General features: G+C 59.6%; 1 protein-coding gene across 4 annotated transcripts; it reads left to right on the top strand.

The window, feature by feature from the left end:
* The first annotated feature begins 644 nt into the window (after positions 1 to 644).
* Positions 645 to 12,521, top strand: KLC2 (kinesin light chain 2). Of its 4 annotated transcripts, none has more exons than XM_050959189.1 (16): positions 645 to 667; positions 3,455 to 3,689; positions 4,296 to 4,526; positions 4,758 to 4,830; positions 4,917 to 5,139; positions 5,644 to 5,731; positions 6,140 to 6,241; positions 7,496 to 7,669; positions 8,152 to 8,251; positions 8,453 to 8,502; positions 8,633 to 8,700; positions 9,057 to 9,165; positions 9,620 to 9,775; positions 10,154 to 10,278; positions 10,515 to 10,572; positions 11,179 to 12,521. In XM_050959189.1, the coding sequence occupies exons 2-16, from the start codon at positions 3,465 to 3,467 to the stop codon at positions 11,260 to 11,262; spliced, it is 1,866 nt and encodes a 621-aa protein (XP_050815146.1). In that variant the 5' UTR covers positions 645 to 667; positions 3,455 to 3,464; the 3' UTR covers positions 11,263 to 12,521. The 4 variants fall into 4 exon arrangements, with proteins under 4 accessions (XP_050815146.1, XP_050815144.1, XP_050815145.1 ...); XM_050959187.1 differs by lacking the exon at positions 645 to 667 and adding an exon at positions 1,003 to 1,088; XM_050959188.1 differs by lacking the exon at positions 645 to 667 and adding an exon at positions 1,111 to 1,134.
* The last annotated feature ends 2,358 nt before the right edge of the window (positions 12,522 to 14,879 follow it).

Genomic DNA, 14,879 nt, shown 5'->3' with positions numbered 1-14,879 from the left:
CACACCATTAGTGACCGCTAAAGTCTGGATGAAGTGACCTGCCCAGCACCACACAGGAACTCAGTGGCAGAGGCAGGGATAGACTCCAGGGCAGCCTTCACCTGCCTGAATCATGATCCCCTCCTTCCTCTCCCTCCAGCCCCCTGCCTCCTGCACTACTCCTGCCAAATGCTGCAGCAAGGGAGGCACTGCCCCCTACCCCGGCCATTGTGCTTCTGGGCAGCGCTGGCCCAGTCCTGCTACCAGTCATGACAGATCTGGAGGTAGAACCCAGGAGTCCTGGCCCCGCCTGGCTCCCTGAAGCCCCCCCCCCCCACCCCAGCTCTAACCACTAGACTCCACTCCCTGCCCAACCCTGGGGAAGAAACCAGGCGCCCCGGCCCCCCATCCCCGCCCTGCTGACACCTCCCCTTTAACGCCCCCTCCCTTAAACGCTCTGCTCCTCCCCTTTAAGGTGCGGGCTTTCTGCTCGCCAGACACTAAGTCACCGCAAGCCGCTTCCCCTTTACGGCAGTCAGTGTGGGAGATCACAGGGTACGGCCGCGGGTGCTGCTGGGTAGCGATGGGGCGGGGCGGGATGGGGTCGGCGGCTGCTGCAGGTCGGAGCTGAGACCGGAGGGGAGAGAGAGAGAGAGAGAGAGAGAGAAGGGGGCGGAGCCTGTCGCAGGTAGGGGCGGGGCCACCCGGGGAGAGCACTCAGGTGTGTGGGGGGGAGAAGGGGTCTGTCAAGCAGGGCGTTGGGGTCAGCCCGTTTTTGCCGGGCTGGGGGGGCCCTGGGTCCAGCGGGGACCTGGAAGGGCTGGACATAGGGGGGTAGGATCTGGGTCCAGCGGGGACCAGGTGTGTGTGTGTGTCCACTGAGGATCTGAAAGGGCTGGCAGGGGGGCACATCTGGAATGGCACCGGCGGGGGGCGGGGAGTATTGCGGAGTTTGTTCATGTAGCGTGGTCGAGAGGGCCTGGGTGGTGTGGGGAGGGGACTATGACATCTACGGTTCGGTAAAGGGGACGCCACATCTGGAATGACTTCGTCAGCGTGGGGAGGACGGCACTGGGGGATTTCTTCCAGATCTGGAATAACCCAGTGAGGTACGGAGGATGTTGCTGTCACATCTGGAGTCGCCCCGACTCTGGGGTATGTGTTGAGGGGAGAAGTGTCTGGAAGGGCAGTGGGGAAAGAGGATGGGGGGATTACGCTATCTCTGGACTGGCCCGGTATGAGAGTGTAGTGAGGGAGGGTTACTGCACATCTGGAATGGCTCTGAGTCGTATGGGAGGGGTGTTGGGATTACCGCACATCTGCAATGGTCTCAGGTGGCACGGGGGCACTGGGGTGGGTTCCACCACATCTGGAATGGTCTCAGGTGGCACGGGGGGCACTGGGGTGGGATTACGGCACATCTGGAATGGTCTCAGGTGGCACGGAGGCCACTGGGGTGGGTTCCACCACATCTGGAATGGTCTCAGGTGGCACGGAGGCCACTGGGGTGGGATTACGGCACATCTGGAATGGTCTCAGGTGGCACGGGGGGCACTGGGGTGGGATTACGGCACATCTGGAATGGTCTCAGGTGGCACGGGGGGCACTGGGGTGGGATTACGGCACATCTGGAATGGTCTCAGGTGGCACGGGGGGCACTGTGGTGGGATTACGGCACATCTGGAATGGCTCCGGGCGATGGGGTGGGGGCGGTTACTGGACCGGGTTGGGGCAGCGACCCCCCGTGGCTGCCCGGCCAGTGCCGAGGCCACCGCTCCGTTCGCTCCGGCTGCAGGGGAGGCGGAGCGAGCGGCGGGCAGCTGCACGGAGGGCGCATTGCGGACTGAGCGCGCCCGGCTGGGTAGCCGGGGACAGGTGAAGGACGCGGGCGGGGCTGGGGAACGCGGAGGGGACGACGGGGGCCCATGCAGAGGGGCCCCGGGGGAGGGGGAATTGCACGGGGGCGCTGAGGTATAAGGCAGGAGGGAGGGGCAGTCTTGGGGCCGCGGGGAGTCTCAGAATGACACCGGGGTCCGGGGTGTGTGCAGGGGGGAGCTTGTCCCGCCCGGGAGCGCCAGAGTGCGCTGGGCGTGGTGCGGTGATGGAGACTGTGCATGGGGGGGGGGAGGATGCGGGATGTGCTGGGGCAGTTTCAGGGTGCGTTGGAGTCGGGGGAGGTGAGGGGTGCAGTGGGAAGTCCTGGGAAATGAGGGGAGCAGTGGGGGCAGTGTCAAGGTGCAGTGGGGGGTCGGGAGAGATTAGGGGAGTCTAGGGAGATGAGGGGAACATTGGGGGCAGTTTAAAGGTGCAGTGGGGGTTGGGGAGGTGGGGGGTGCAGTCGGGGGTACAGGGAGATGAGGGGAGGAGTGGGGGAAGTTTCAAGGTGCAGTGGGGGGGTCGGGGAGATGAGGGGAACAGTGGGGGAAGTTTCAAAGTGCAGTGGGGTATCGGGGAGATGCGGGGTGCGCTGGGGAGCGGCGCTGGAACAACTTGTACAGTGGGGGCGCTGAGCGCCATTGAACCGAACTATAAACCCTGTGTATGATAGACAAAACTTCAAGCCTGGGGGTGCGGTAGCACCCCCTCCTAGTTCTAGCACCTATAGTGCTGGGACAGTTTCCAGGAAGTGGGGGGGCGGGTGAGGAGATGCGGGATGCAATGGTGGGGGCAGTGGTCTAGGAGGACAGGCGGGGTGCACTGGGGCAGTTTCAGGGTGCAGCTGGGGGGAAGGTGGTGGCGAGGCAGAGAACGATCTCTGTCTCTCCCGCCCCGAGGGGGTGATTGGGGGGTCCCATTCGGCCCCAGAGCTGTGCAGGGGCCGCTGGCTGAGCAGCTCATGGGGCCTGCACCGCATTGCGTCGCTGTCGTCTGGGCCGCCGGCCCCCTGCTGGGGGAGGCTGGAACTTCAGCCAGGGAAACCAGGGGTCATTTCAGAGAGATGAGCGCCCATGTACCCCTCCCCCATGCGTCCCCAGATTCCCCCATGCATCTCCCCCACACACTGCCCTCCCCAGCCGAACGAGGCCAGAAATTAAAGGGACACCGGGCATCCAGGGAAATTAAAGAGACACAGGGAGCATCAAGGAGTGGCATCTAGTGTTTAGATTTGGGGGTACAGGGGGTCAAGGTGGGAGTCAGGACTTGGGTTCTAGTCCAGATTTAGGAGGGGAGTGATGTCTAATGGTTAGAGCAGGGGGCTGGGAGCCAAGACTCCTGGGTTCAGTTTCCAGGTTGGGGGAGGGGGAGAGTGGGGTCTGGTGCTTAGAGCAGGCAAGCTGGGACCCAGGACTCCTAAGTTTGATTTCCAGGTCGGGGGGCGGGGGGAAGACTGGGGTCTAGTAGTTAGAGCAGGCAGGCTGGGAGCCAGGACTCCTGGGTTCTGTTCTGAGGGATGGCTGTACTGAGGCCCTGAATGTGTGTTGAGGGGGGGGGGGTGTGGTAGCCAGGTCCCTGTCTCATAGCTCACTCCCCGCAGGAGCCTGGCCATGGCGACCATGGTGTACCCGCGAGAGGAGAAGCTGAGCCAGGATGAGATTGTGCTGGGCACCAAGGCAGTGATCCAAGGCCTGGAGACGCTGCGCAGCGAGCACCACTCCATCCTGGCCACCCTGCTGGACCCCAGGAACTGCCTGGACAAGCAGCACGAGGAGAAGTCCAGTCTGCTGCGCAAGTCCCTGGATGCCATCGAGCTGGGGCTGGGGGAGGCCCAGGTGAGGCCTGTACAGGGACGTGAATTGGTTATAATTGTTGTTGGGGGCAGGGGGGTGAGAGCCAGGATTCCTGGGTTCTATACCAGCTCTGGGACCTAGTGGGTTAGGGCGGGAGCTGGGGCTTTGAACCAGGACTCCTGGGTTCTAGTCCCAGGTTTGTCGCTGGCAGCATGACCCTGGAGGCAAGTCTAGTTTCTCTCTTAAAAGGGAAAGCGACCCCACCCCAGGGGCAGATGTGGCCTGTGGGTAGTGTCAGAGCTCTTGGGGAGTTGTGAGGGTGGGGGAAGGGGGACAGTGCGGAGCCTGTGGGATAGAGGAGGGCAAGGGGTTCCTGTGTTGGAGAGAGGCTGATGGTGGGTCAAGAGGAGTGGGGAGAGTGAGAGGGGTGGAGGCTGGGGAACACAGGGAGGCAGTGTCAGGTGAGGGAGCAGTGGGTACCTGTCAGGGGGTGGGGAGGTCGCGGGGCATGGAAAGGGATGTAGTTGTGGGGGGCAGTAGGTGCTGGGGGCAGGGGGAGGGCTGTAGTTGCAGGGGGCAGTGGGTGCTGGGGAATAAGGGGAGGGCTGTGGTTGCCTAGGGGGCTTGTCCCATCTCACATCCCCACAGGTGATCATTGCTCTGTCGAGCCATCTGAGCGCGGTGGAGTCGGAGAAGCAGAAGCTGCGGGCCCAGGTGCGGCGCCTGGTGCAGGAGAACCAGTGGCTGCGGGATGAGCTGGCGGGCACCCAGCAGAAGCTGCAGCGCAGCGAGCAGGCCGTGGCACAGCTGGAGGAGGAGAAGAAGCACCTGGAGTTCATGAACCAGATCAAGAAGTTTGACGATGACATCTCCCCATCGGTGCGTTCCCCAGAGCCAGGACTCCTGGGTTCTCTCCCAGCTCTGGAACGGGAGTGGAGTCTAGTGGATTAGAGCAGGGTGGGCAGGGAACCAGGACTCCTGGATTCTCTCTGCAGTTCTGGGAGGGCAGCAGGGTCAAGTGGCTAGAGTAGCAGCGTGGGGCTGGGCTCCCACATGCTCCTCAGGCTGGCATAGGAAAGCTCCAGCCCTGATCGTCTTCTCCCTGCCCAGGAGGAGAAGAATGGAGAGGCAGCCAAAGACTCACTGGATGACCTGTTCCCCAGCGACGACGACCAGGGCCAAGGTGAGCTGCCCGACTGCCAAGGTGAGCGCTGCAGGGCAGGGGCCTGCTCTCTGCCCACAGGCCCTCACGGCCTCTCTCTCCCGCAGGACCGACGCCTGGCAGCGGGGAGGCTGCCGCCCAGCACGGGGGCTATGAGATCCCAGCACGGCTGCGCACGCTGCACAACCTGGTGATCCAGTATGCCTCGCAGGGGCGCTATGAGGTGGCCGTGCCGCTCTGCAAGCAGGCACTGGAGGACCTAGAGAAGACCTCGGGCCACGACCACCCCGATGTGGCCACCATGCTCAACATCCTGGCATTGGTGTACAGGTGGGGAATTGAAAACGGGGGCCTTTCACCTCTGTGGGGCACTAGCTCTGACCTGGCACCAGGGGCAGGGACTGGCTGGGTCAGGGGCAGGGAACGGGACACAGGGCCTTTCACCTCTGTGGGGTATCAGCTCTGATCTGGTGCCGGGGTTACGGACTGGCTGGCTTAGGGGGGCAGGGAATAGGACATGAGGTCTTTCCCCTCTAGAGGCATCAGCTCTGATCTGGCGCCAGTGAGGAAGTCAGCCCCACCCAGTCTGACTGGAGTTTGGGTGGTCTCAGGTCCTGGCGGTACCCACCCCCCTTGGCCATAAATGGCCACCTGGGTGTTGGCCTCAGCGGGGACCCAAGGGCTTGGTGGGCCTTGGAAATGGGGGTCTCTGCTAGGTTTGGATAGCGAGAGCCTCCCCCACCCCAGGGCTGTGCTCAGGGCCCCTACCCTCAGGCCAGGTCCGGATGCCTGTAGCACATGGGTCTCACTGGGGACCCTCTGTCCCCACCACAGGGACCAGAACAAGTACAAGGAGGCTGCTCATCTTCTCAATGACGCACTGGCCATCCGGGAAAAGACCCTGGGCAAGGACCACCCCGCTGTGAGTGTGCCATGGCTGGGGGCTGGGAGTCATGACGCCTGGGTTCTATCCCTGGCTCACAGACGGGAGTCAGGCCTAGTGGCTTAAAACAGGGGGAGCCGGGACTCTTCTGGGGTTCTGTCGCCAGCCCTGGGAGGGGAGTGGGGTGTAGTGGTTAGAGCAGGGGGGCTGGGAGCTATGACTTCTGGGTTCTGTCCCTGTCTGAGGGAGTGGAGTCTGGTGGCTAGAGCAAGAGGGCTGGGTGTTGTAGGTGGGTGGCTCAGGTCTGCGCTGCGCTGCGCTGTTACCCCAGACTCATCCCAGGGGCTTGGGGGCTGAAAGTGCCATGGCACTTGAACTCCCCCTGGGCAGAGCTGTGGCCAGGGGCTGCCGTGCTGGTTGGACGATGACACCCCTCTGCCCGTGTAGGTGGCTGCCACGCTGAACAACCTGGCTGTGCTGTACGGCAAGAGGGGCAAGTACAAGGAGGCCGAGCCGCTGTGCAAGAGAGCGCTGGAGATCCGCGAGAAGGTGGGGGGCAGTGCTGGGGCATGGCTGTGAGGGGTGGGCTGCAGATCAGTGAGGGGGCTGGATGGAGCCTGGGGGGGGTTGGCATGTCGGGGTGGCCATTGGGTGGGTCTGTGAGAGGGGATACAGCTGAGGGTGGGGTCAGTGAGGGGGTGCAGTCATGGGGCTGGAGGGTGGTATAGGCAGGGCAGCAGGCTGGGGAACCCAGGAGCAGGTGCAGCTGGGTTGGTGGCAGCGTGATCTGGGCAGGGCAGAGGTTGCCGTATGAGTGGGAGGCAGAGCTGGGTGAATCCCCAGGGTGCTTTTTGATCCCCTATCCCAGATCCACAGGCTGCACCCCCAGCTCTTGAACAGTCTCTTGGAGAGACCCCTTAGCATGCCAGAACCCAGGGTCCTCACTCTTCCTCCAGGGCAGGCCACAAGGCCTCCCTGCCTGCATGCTGAGACCGGCCCTCAGCCCCCCTGCTCCTGGTGGAGACTTGTCCACTCTGCAGGGGTTAATGCACTGACATCAAACCGCCGGGTTCCGGGAAGACAAGGTGGGAAGCCCCCAGGTTAGCACAGGGAAAGGGAAAGTAACGCCTGATGGTCAGCCCAGAGCTCAGCCAGGTTCTGTCGCTCTCTGACAGTCAGTCCCGCCCAGGCCCTGTCCAGCAGCCAGCCTGTCTCCTCCCAGCCCTCTGGGCTCCAACTGGGGACTCTGCTCCGCTTCCCTGCTGAGAGGCAGGGGCCTCTCCTGCCTCGGGGCGCTGGATGCTGGGGGTCAGTGTCCTGGCGACTGGGTTTGCCATTGGCTTGTCGGGTTTTAGAATCCTAGAATATCAGGGTTGGAAGGGACCTCAGGAGGTCATCTAGTCCAACCCCCTGCTCAAAGCAGGATCAATCCCCAATCAAGGCAGGACCAATCTCCAACTGTAGTTTCCCAGTGAAGTTGTTTCAACATGCTGCACTCATGTACATTTGCTAGATGAGAGATGCACGTGATTTTTTTTTTTTAATTGACCATGTGTTCTGGTTACTCTGCACAGCATTTTGGTTGGTCTTGCATGGCCCTTTTAATGACCCATTCACTCCACTCGAACAGCTAGGTGACGTACACCCACCCCTGTGTCTCTTAGCCTGCCCTGAGAGCTAGCTTCATCCCTTTCCCCCCACGCTGGGTAGCCAGAGAAAGAGCAGGGGAAACTGAGGCACACATAGGCTTTGGCAAATCTATTGCCAAAACTTACCACTTCATCATCGTTCCCCTGCCCCCAGGTGCTGGGCCGGTTCCACCCCGACGTGGCAAAGCAGCTGAACAACCTGGCGCTGCTGTGCCAGAACCAGGGCAAGGCGGAGGAGGTACAGTACTACTATGGGCGAGCGCTGGAGATCTACGAGAGCCGCCTGGGCCCCGACGACCCCAACGTTGCCAAGACCAAGAACAACCTGGTGAGAGCTGGTGCCAAGTGCAGGCAGACAGACAGCCCCTGCACACTCACGCCGGGCGGGGAAGGGGAGCCCGGACTCCTGGGTTCTAGCCCCTCTGTTGACTCTGTGGGATTCTGTGCAGGTCCCATTCCTTCGTGGTGCCTATGTTTCCGTCTGAAGATGGCAAGGGCAGCATCTGCCCTTCCCCAGGGCTGAACATGGGCTCTGGGCTTCTCAAGTGAAGGGGGCAGATGAGGGCAAAAGCCCCTGGGGAGGCAAGAATGCTGCCCCCACCTTGGAGACCGCCTGGCCCAGCCTCGCCCCCTTGTGGCTAGATTGGGAAGTGCAGGCCAGAGCTGGGTAGCCAAGAGGAACCACCAGGTGTCTGTGACCAGCAGCCTGGACAGAGACAGCCCTCCCTGCCCCTGCCTGGCCCTTCCTGCCCTCAGGATCCCCAAGTAGACTCCCATGCTCACCATGCTGACCCTGGCTCTGCCCCACAGGCATCCTGCTACCTGAAACAGGGCAAGTACAAAGAGGCCGAGGCGCTGTACAAGGAGATCCTGACTCGGGCACACGAGAAGGAGTTTGGGTCAGTCAATGGTGAGTCTGGAATGGGGGCAGTCAGAGCTGGCCCCAATGCCCCAGTATGGCACTAGGGGGCACTGTGCTGGAGGGAGTGGGATGGGACTCAGTTGGGGGCTCTCCCCTTGCAGTCCCACTCCAGAGGCAGCTGTGTCCCAGTGCTGGGCAGGAGCCGATGGAGCGCTACTGTAACCTGCCCCTCCCTGTCTGTCCCTGCAGGAGAGAACAAGCCGATCTGGATGCATGCAGAGGAACGTGAGGAGAGCAAGGTACCTGGGCGTGGGAGTGCAGGGCTGTCAGGGGCACTGAGGTCTCAGTGGGGTGCTTGGGAGACCCTGCCTCTGGTTGCCCCCCCTGCACAGTGACTGGGACTATCTTGTGTGTCTGTGCCCCCCACAGGACAGGCGCAAGGACAGTGTTCCCTACAGGGAGTACGGTAGCTGGTACAAGGCCTGCAAGGTGGACAGGTGAGTTCAGTTTACGAGGGACAACGTCCAGAGCCCCATTGGAGGGTGGCAGTGCTCTCCTACACCTTGCCCATCATTCAGGATCCGCCTCCTCACAGCAACTCTCTGGGAATTTAGGGGCAGGGGGACTGGAAGCCAAGACTCCTGGGTTCTATCCCAGCTCTGGGGGTCAGTTGGAGTCTAGTAGGTTGGAGCAGGTGGGGTGGGAGCCAGGACACCTGGTTGCTATCCCCAGCTCTGTCCCTATTTTATGTTGGTTGAGCCCCTCCCCCTCTGCCTCAGTTTCCCCTGTGCACACAGTGTGCTGAGCAGGCTGTTACTTATCGCTCCCTCTGGGTCCCCTCTCCTGCTCACAGCCCCACAGTGAACACGACCCTGAAGAGCCTGGGGGCTCTGTACCGGCGCCAGGGCAAGCTGGAGGCCGCTGAGACATTGGAGGAGTGTGCCATGAAAACCCGCAAGCAGGTACCACCAAGCCTGGGGAGAGAGGGGGCTGAACTGGTTTCCTCCAATACCCTTCCCCACCCCACTTGGGAAGGAAGCGGGGCGTCTAGTGGATTAGCGCAGGGGGCTGGGAGCCAGGACCCCTAGGTTCTATCCCAGCTCTGTGAGAGGAGGGGTGATTAGTGGGTTAGACCAGGGGCTGGGACCCAGGACCCCTAGATTCAATCTTTGTTGCAGTGTTCTGATCTCTGTCTCCCCCATGATGCAATGGTTGTAATTATTATTGAAATCAGGAAGCAGGAAACTCCCCTCCCAGAGCTATGGATGGAACCCAGGAGTCCTAGTCCCAGTCCCCTCCCAACTTTCACACAGGTTGCCAGGATGTCAAATGTCATTTTAAGTGGGTTTATTTTTAAAAAAGAAGAGTGTCTTTCATTTCCCTGAGAACAATCGGATGCCGGTGGTCTCCTCACAGGGCGTGCACGCCATCAGCCAGACCAGGGTGGTGGAGCTGCTGAAAGACGGGGGCCAATCGGAGCGCCGGCCTAGCCGGGAGAGCCTGCCCAACAGTGCTGCCAAGGCTGAGAATGGGCCCGAGCCTGAGGACGGGATAGGCACGGAATGGGCTGGGGTGAGAGACACTGCTGCAGGGAGCAGGGATCAACAGGCAGGGCCAGAATGCCAGAGGCCTCTTAGTATGGTATCTCCACCAGGCATATTCCCTGCCCTGCAGTCAGCCCCACAGGGTCCAGCCCCCGCCAGGCATCCCCCCACTTCCCTGGGTCAGCCCCAGGGGCCCACCCCACCTCCTCTCACCCCAAGCAGAGCCATGGGGGGGGAAGTCATGAGTGCGTGGGATATAGGGGGATCACATGGGGATACCCCCCCCAAACTCCATCTCCCACCCCAGGCCTGCTCCAGAGCTCTGCCCCAGATGGGGTGTATTTGCAGGGGAGTGTCGGGGGGGGGTCTGTCAGGGAGTCCCCGTATGACTCGTCCTGCCCCCCAGGATGGCTCTGGAGCCCTGCGCCGGAGTGGCTCCTTTGGGAAGCTGCGGGACGCCCTGCGCCGAAGCAGCGAGATGCTGGTGAAGAAGCTGCAGGGGAGCAGCCCCCAGGAGCCCAGGAACCTGGGGTGAGTTCAACCCCCATATTCTGCTGTCCAGCTGCCTTTTTGTCTCTCAGGTGTCCCCTTTCCTCCCAGCCCTTCCTATTGGACTTATCCCTCACTAGCCTCTGTCCATGTGTTCCTTGGGGGGTGATGGCAGGACTCCTGGGTTCTATCTCTGAGAGGAGAGGTGGGGGAACGAAGGCGCAAACTCCTGGGTTCTCTCCCTGACTCTGCTGGGACTCTGTTCTCTTCTCCTTCAGGATGAAACGGGCCAGTTCCCTGAACTTCCTCAACAAGAGCGTGGAGGAGTCGAGCCCGGTGAGAAGTGGGCAGGAGCAGAATGGGGGCGTGCAGCTTCAGCCCCTCCCCTCTAGCTCGCCACCATGCCCCCGCCTGCTACCCCCGTCCTGACTCCTGCCCCCAGACGCTGCTGCAGCCTTGTCCCCCAGGGGCGGGTGCTGGTCACAGATGAGGGGAGGGAACCTTGTCGTGCCCTTGAGCTGAGCCCCTCAGGTGCCGTGGGAATGCTGGATTGGGCCTCTGCCAGGGCCCCTGCAAAGGGAGGGGACGGGGCCACACACAAACACACCCCTGCAGGTGTGGGCATCAGCCCATGGTGGGAGCTCCCTGCTCTGCCCAGGCACTTCTCTCCCTGCCGAGCCCTTGTCGGCACTGACTGTCTCAGTCCACTGGCCCCTCACCCCCACGGCCATGCCTAGCGTACAACCCCACATGCCCTCAGGGCCAGGGGGTCCCACAGGTGCTCGGGTGGGGGATGGGGAACTCTTCTGAATGTTCCCCTGTATGTATGTGGAGGGGGAGAGGCAGGGGTCCCAGGAGTCCCCATCTCCTGCCCAGCTTCACCCCTCTAAGGGAGAGAGCCCTGTCTAACCCCCCCCCCCCGACCTTCTCTGTCCCCTGCAGCCAACCATCAGCAGCCTTTCAGAGAGCCGGGGCCTGAGCGCCAGCACTGTGGACCTGTCCAGACGCAGCTCCTTGCTGGGGTGACCCCGGACTCCCACGGACACCCCCACGACTCCCGTGGGCCAGAGTAGAGGAGACAACACCTGCTGTTACACCTCCATTGGCTGGCTCCCCTCTCCACCCAGTGTTAGTGATGGGGGAGGGCCGTATCTCCAGATAGAGACTAGGGGTCCCCACCCTCCGTGTGGCACAGCCTGGCCTCTCCTGCTGTGGGATCTCAGGCCATTAGCTCACATGTTGCTGTAGGGACAATTCCCTATTGGGAGTGTGGGGCCACCCCTTCATCCCCCAGCTGCACCCCCTTAGCTGCCCCAAGCTGCCCTCACCCCTTGGGCTGGGGATCTGATTCTTGGATGGGATGGGGAGATTCATCTGTGGGGCTGGTGGGGAGGTATAAGGGGGGCGTGTTCAGAAGGAAATCTCTGGAACTCCGCTGCTGGGTTGGAGAAGGGGAGCAGGAGGTGAGTTACATCTGGCACCCTCACTACTGGGTCGTTTTTCCTTTGTATTTATGTTTTGTTCTCAGGGAGTCCCCTTTGCCGGGAGCCCCCCTTTGCCCCATGCTGCCTCCAGACCAGCTGGGAAATCCCTCCCCCTTTGTCCGTTCAGCTGCAGAAGCTGCTGCTGCTGCTGAGTATCTAGCTCTTATGAGCTGTCTTCTTCTGACCTTGTGCACCCTCCATCTACCCAGAATCCTCCCTGCCCCGTAGTCAGGGGGCAAGCCCTCCTTGCTGAAGGAGGCTGGCGTATGTGGTGTCACTACTGTCCCCATTTGCATGGTCCTGGTGCAAGCTGGTGACAACCCTTCCCCCCTTCAACACTAACTCATCTGCTGATGGAGGGTGTCTCATTTCCTCCTAGCTAGAGCCTGAGCCTTACACTGGAAAACACTAGCCCCTCTGGGGCCTTGGGGGACGGGAATGGCAATTTCGGTGTCACACAATTCATTTCCCTCCCCAGCCTGTCACATCTCTGTACCCTGCCATTGAACACAGGCATAGTCCCCAACCGCTGCTGTGCCTCAGAACGGCAGGGGCCACTGTTGCTGCCCTCTGAGGGGAGTCGGGGGGGAGAGGCTGCTATGGAAAAATCTCCCCCTTTCCTGAGAGGGGCCTAGCTGGGTCCCTCCTAATCGTCCCCTCACTGGAGCCCCCTGAGCCTTCACTGCTTCACCCACCTGCCTGTCCCCCTGTTGGGGAAACCATTGGGGGGTGGGGCACCTGCTGAGTTTGCTCTGGATTTACTGTAGAAATAAAAGGTACTTCAAAATCTCTGTGTGGGGCTCTTTCTTCTTGGGGTCTGGGGCCTTCCCCTCCAGGGGATGCTGGCTCTGATCTGACTCCGGGAGGGAGGATGGGCTGGCTCCAGGGTGGGGAATAGGACATGGGGCTGTTCCCCTCTAGGGGATGCTAGCTCTGACCCAGCACCAAGAAGTTACATTATTGGGGAATCCAGATCTGTGGACTTGGCCTCTGCCACTGCCCCCTTGAGACAAGTCTGGCAGCCCCCCCATGGGGCCCAGGTTTGTGGTTTAAGACCCTGGATATCCTCAGCTGCAGTTTCAGTTTGGAGCTCATCTGCTGGAAGCAGGTCATTGCCTCCTGGCTCAGGGCTCAGCCACCATATGCCAGTGTCATAACATATTTCCCAGATTTGGACATTAGCGTCCAAAATATGGGTGTTAGCATGAAAACCTCCAAGCTTAGTTACCAGCTTGGACCTGGTAAAGCTGCCACCACCCAAAAAATTAGAGTGTTTTGGGGCACTCTGGTCCCCCCAAAACCCTTCCCTGGGGACCCCAAAGACCCAAATTCCTTGAGTCTTACAACAAAGGGGAATAAACCATTCCCCCCCACCCATTCTCCCTTCCAGGTGTTCCCTCCCTGGGTTCCTGGAGAGATACACAGAAGCAAGCTCCGTGAATCTAAACAGAGGGACTCCACCCTCCCCGTTTCCAGTCCTGGAAACACAAATACTTCCCTCTTCACCCAGAGGGTATGCAAAGTCAGGCTTAGTAAATCTAACACACAGATTTTCCCCCTGACTTCTTCCTCCCACCAATTCCCTGGTGAGTTGCAGACTTACTTCCCTGGAATTCCCACTAAAGAAAAACTCCAACAGGTCTTAAAAAGAAAGCTTTATATAAAAAAGAAAGAAAAGGACATAAAAATGGTCTCTCTGTATTCAGGTGACAAATACAGGGTCAATTTCTTAAAAGAAATATGAATAAACAGCCTTATCCACAAAGAATACAATTTAACACATTCCAGCAACTACACACATGTAAATACAAAAGAAAACAATATAAACTTATGGTCTTCCTATCTCTGTACTTACAACTTGGAAACAGAAGATTAGAAAGCTGGAGATAGAAAAATCACTCTCATAGCCAAGAGGGTCAGACACAAGACAAAGAATTCACACACAAACTTCCCTCCACCCAGATTTGAAAAAGTCTTGTTTCCTGATTGGTCCTCTGGTCAGGTGTTTCAGGTTACTCCTTTCCAGGTGAAAGAGACATTAACCCTTAGCTATCTGTTTATGACAGCCGGGCCCTACATTGTGAGTTCACCTAAGGCCCTCGTGAGATGTGTGTGTGGGACCTTGCTTTGCCCCTGCCAGGGAAGTCGTTTCCCAGCATCTTTCCACCATCAGTGCAGAAAGGAAGGCTGTGACTGGCCCATCATCCCAGGGCTCTGAGAGCTGGGGCTTGAAGAAAAGCACCTCCTAGTGTGCCCCTGCCATCAATTTGAATACATTTACATAAATTTGCATACGGACAATGCCTGTCCCTATCCCAAACATAGATATTTCCTTGTATTCATTCCACATGTACCCAGTCCCCATTTGTCCCACCATCTGTCACCCCAGCCCATGCTATTGGGATGCTCTCTCTGATTGGCTGCCTTTCCCTGGTTGCCTAGAGAAAGGAAGCCAATCAGAGCTGCTGGATATGCTGATGGACAGGAGCAGCCAGACCCTTCCCCAGCAGCTGTAGCTTCTCCCCCACCTCTAATCCAACCTGTGTGCGCTTACCCTTTTAATGGTTCTGGTAGCCCGTCCATGCTGCCCCCTTCCCAGTTCCATAGGGGACTCAGGCATTTGGGGGGAAGGGAGGTGCCCTTGCCCAATGGTATTTCCCATCACTTGGCTATGGGAGATCCCTAGCAATGAGACCCCAGGAGGGTAGCCCTAGTATGAGCTGTATTGAGGCCTATGCTGGAATTGTATGCTATCACTTTAAAGGCTGAGTAGGGGTTCCTGGTTCTGCTTGCAGGTTAAGGCGCTCGATAGTAAAGCCTGCATGCATTTGAGCAGAGTTGGTTTGCAGCTACTTGGCCTACTGCAACGTAAGGTGAACGGAATCATTCTGTTTTTTTTAAGGAGCTTTGTGTCTCTCTGTTGTTGGGTTTGTGTGTGTTTTCATTCTGATTTCTCAGAAATAAAGTAGCATTATGTTCCAATCTTCCAGCAAGAATATTTTGTGTTTTCTTCTCCTTCTCTAGCTGTATGCCATGAAATATAACAGGTGCCAGCCTGGGACTCTGCTATTCCCTGCTGTGCTCTTTACAGTTACCCCTGTAAAGACCAGGGCTGGAGTAGCCAGGAATTCCCCCAGTCAGAGCTCCTGCTCCACACCC

This window comes from Gopherus flavomarginatus, chromosome 6 (assembly GCF_025201925.1).
Source record: "Gopherus flavomarginatus isolate rGopFla2 chromosome 6, rGopFla2.mat.asm, whole genome shotgun sequence".
Classification (NCBI taxonomy): domain Eukaryota; kingdom Metazoa; phylum Chordata; order Testudines; family Testudinidae; genus Gopherus; species Gopherus flavomarginatus.
The sequence above is the reverse complement of the archived record's forward strand: the minus strand, read 5'-3'. Positions and strand labels throughout refer to the sequence as shown.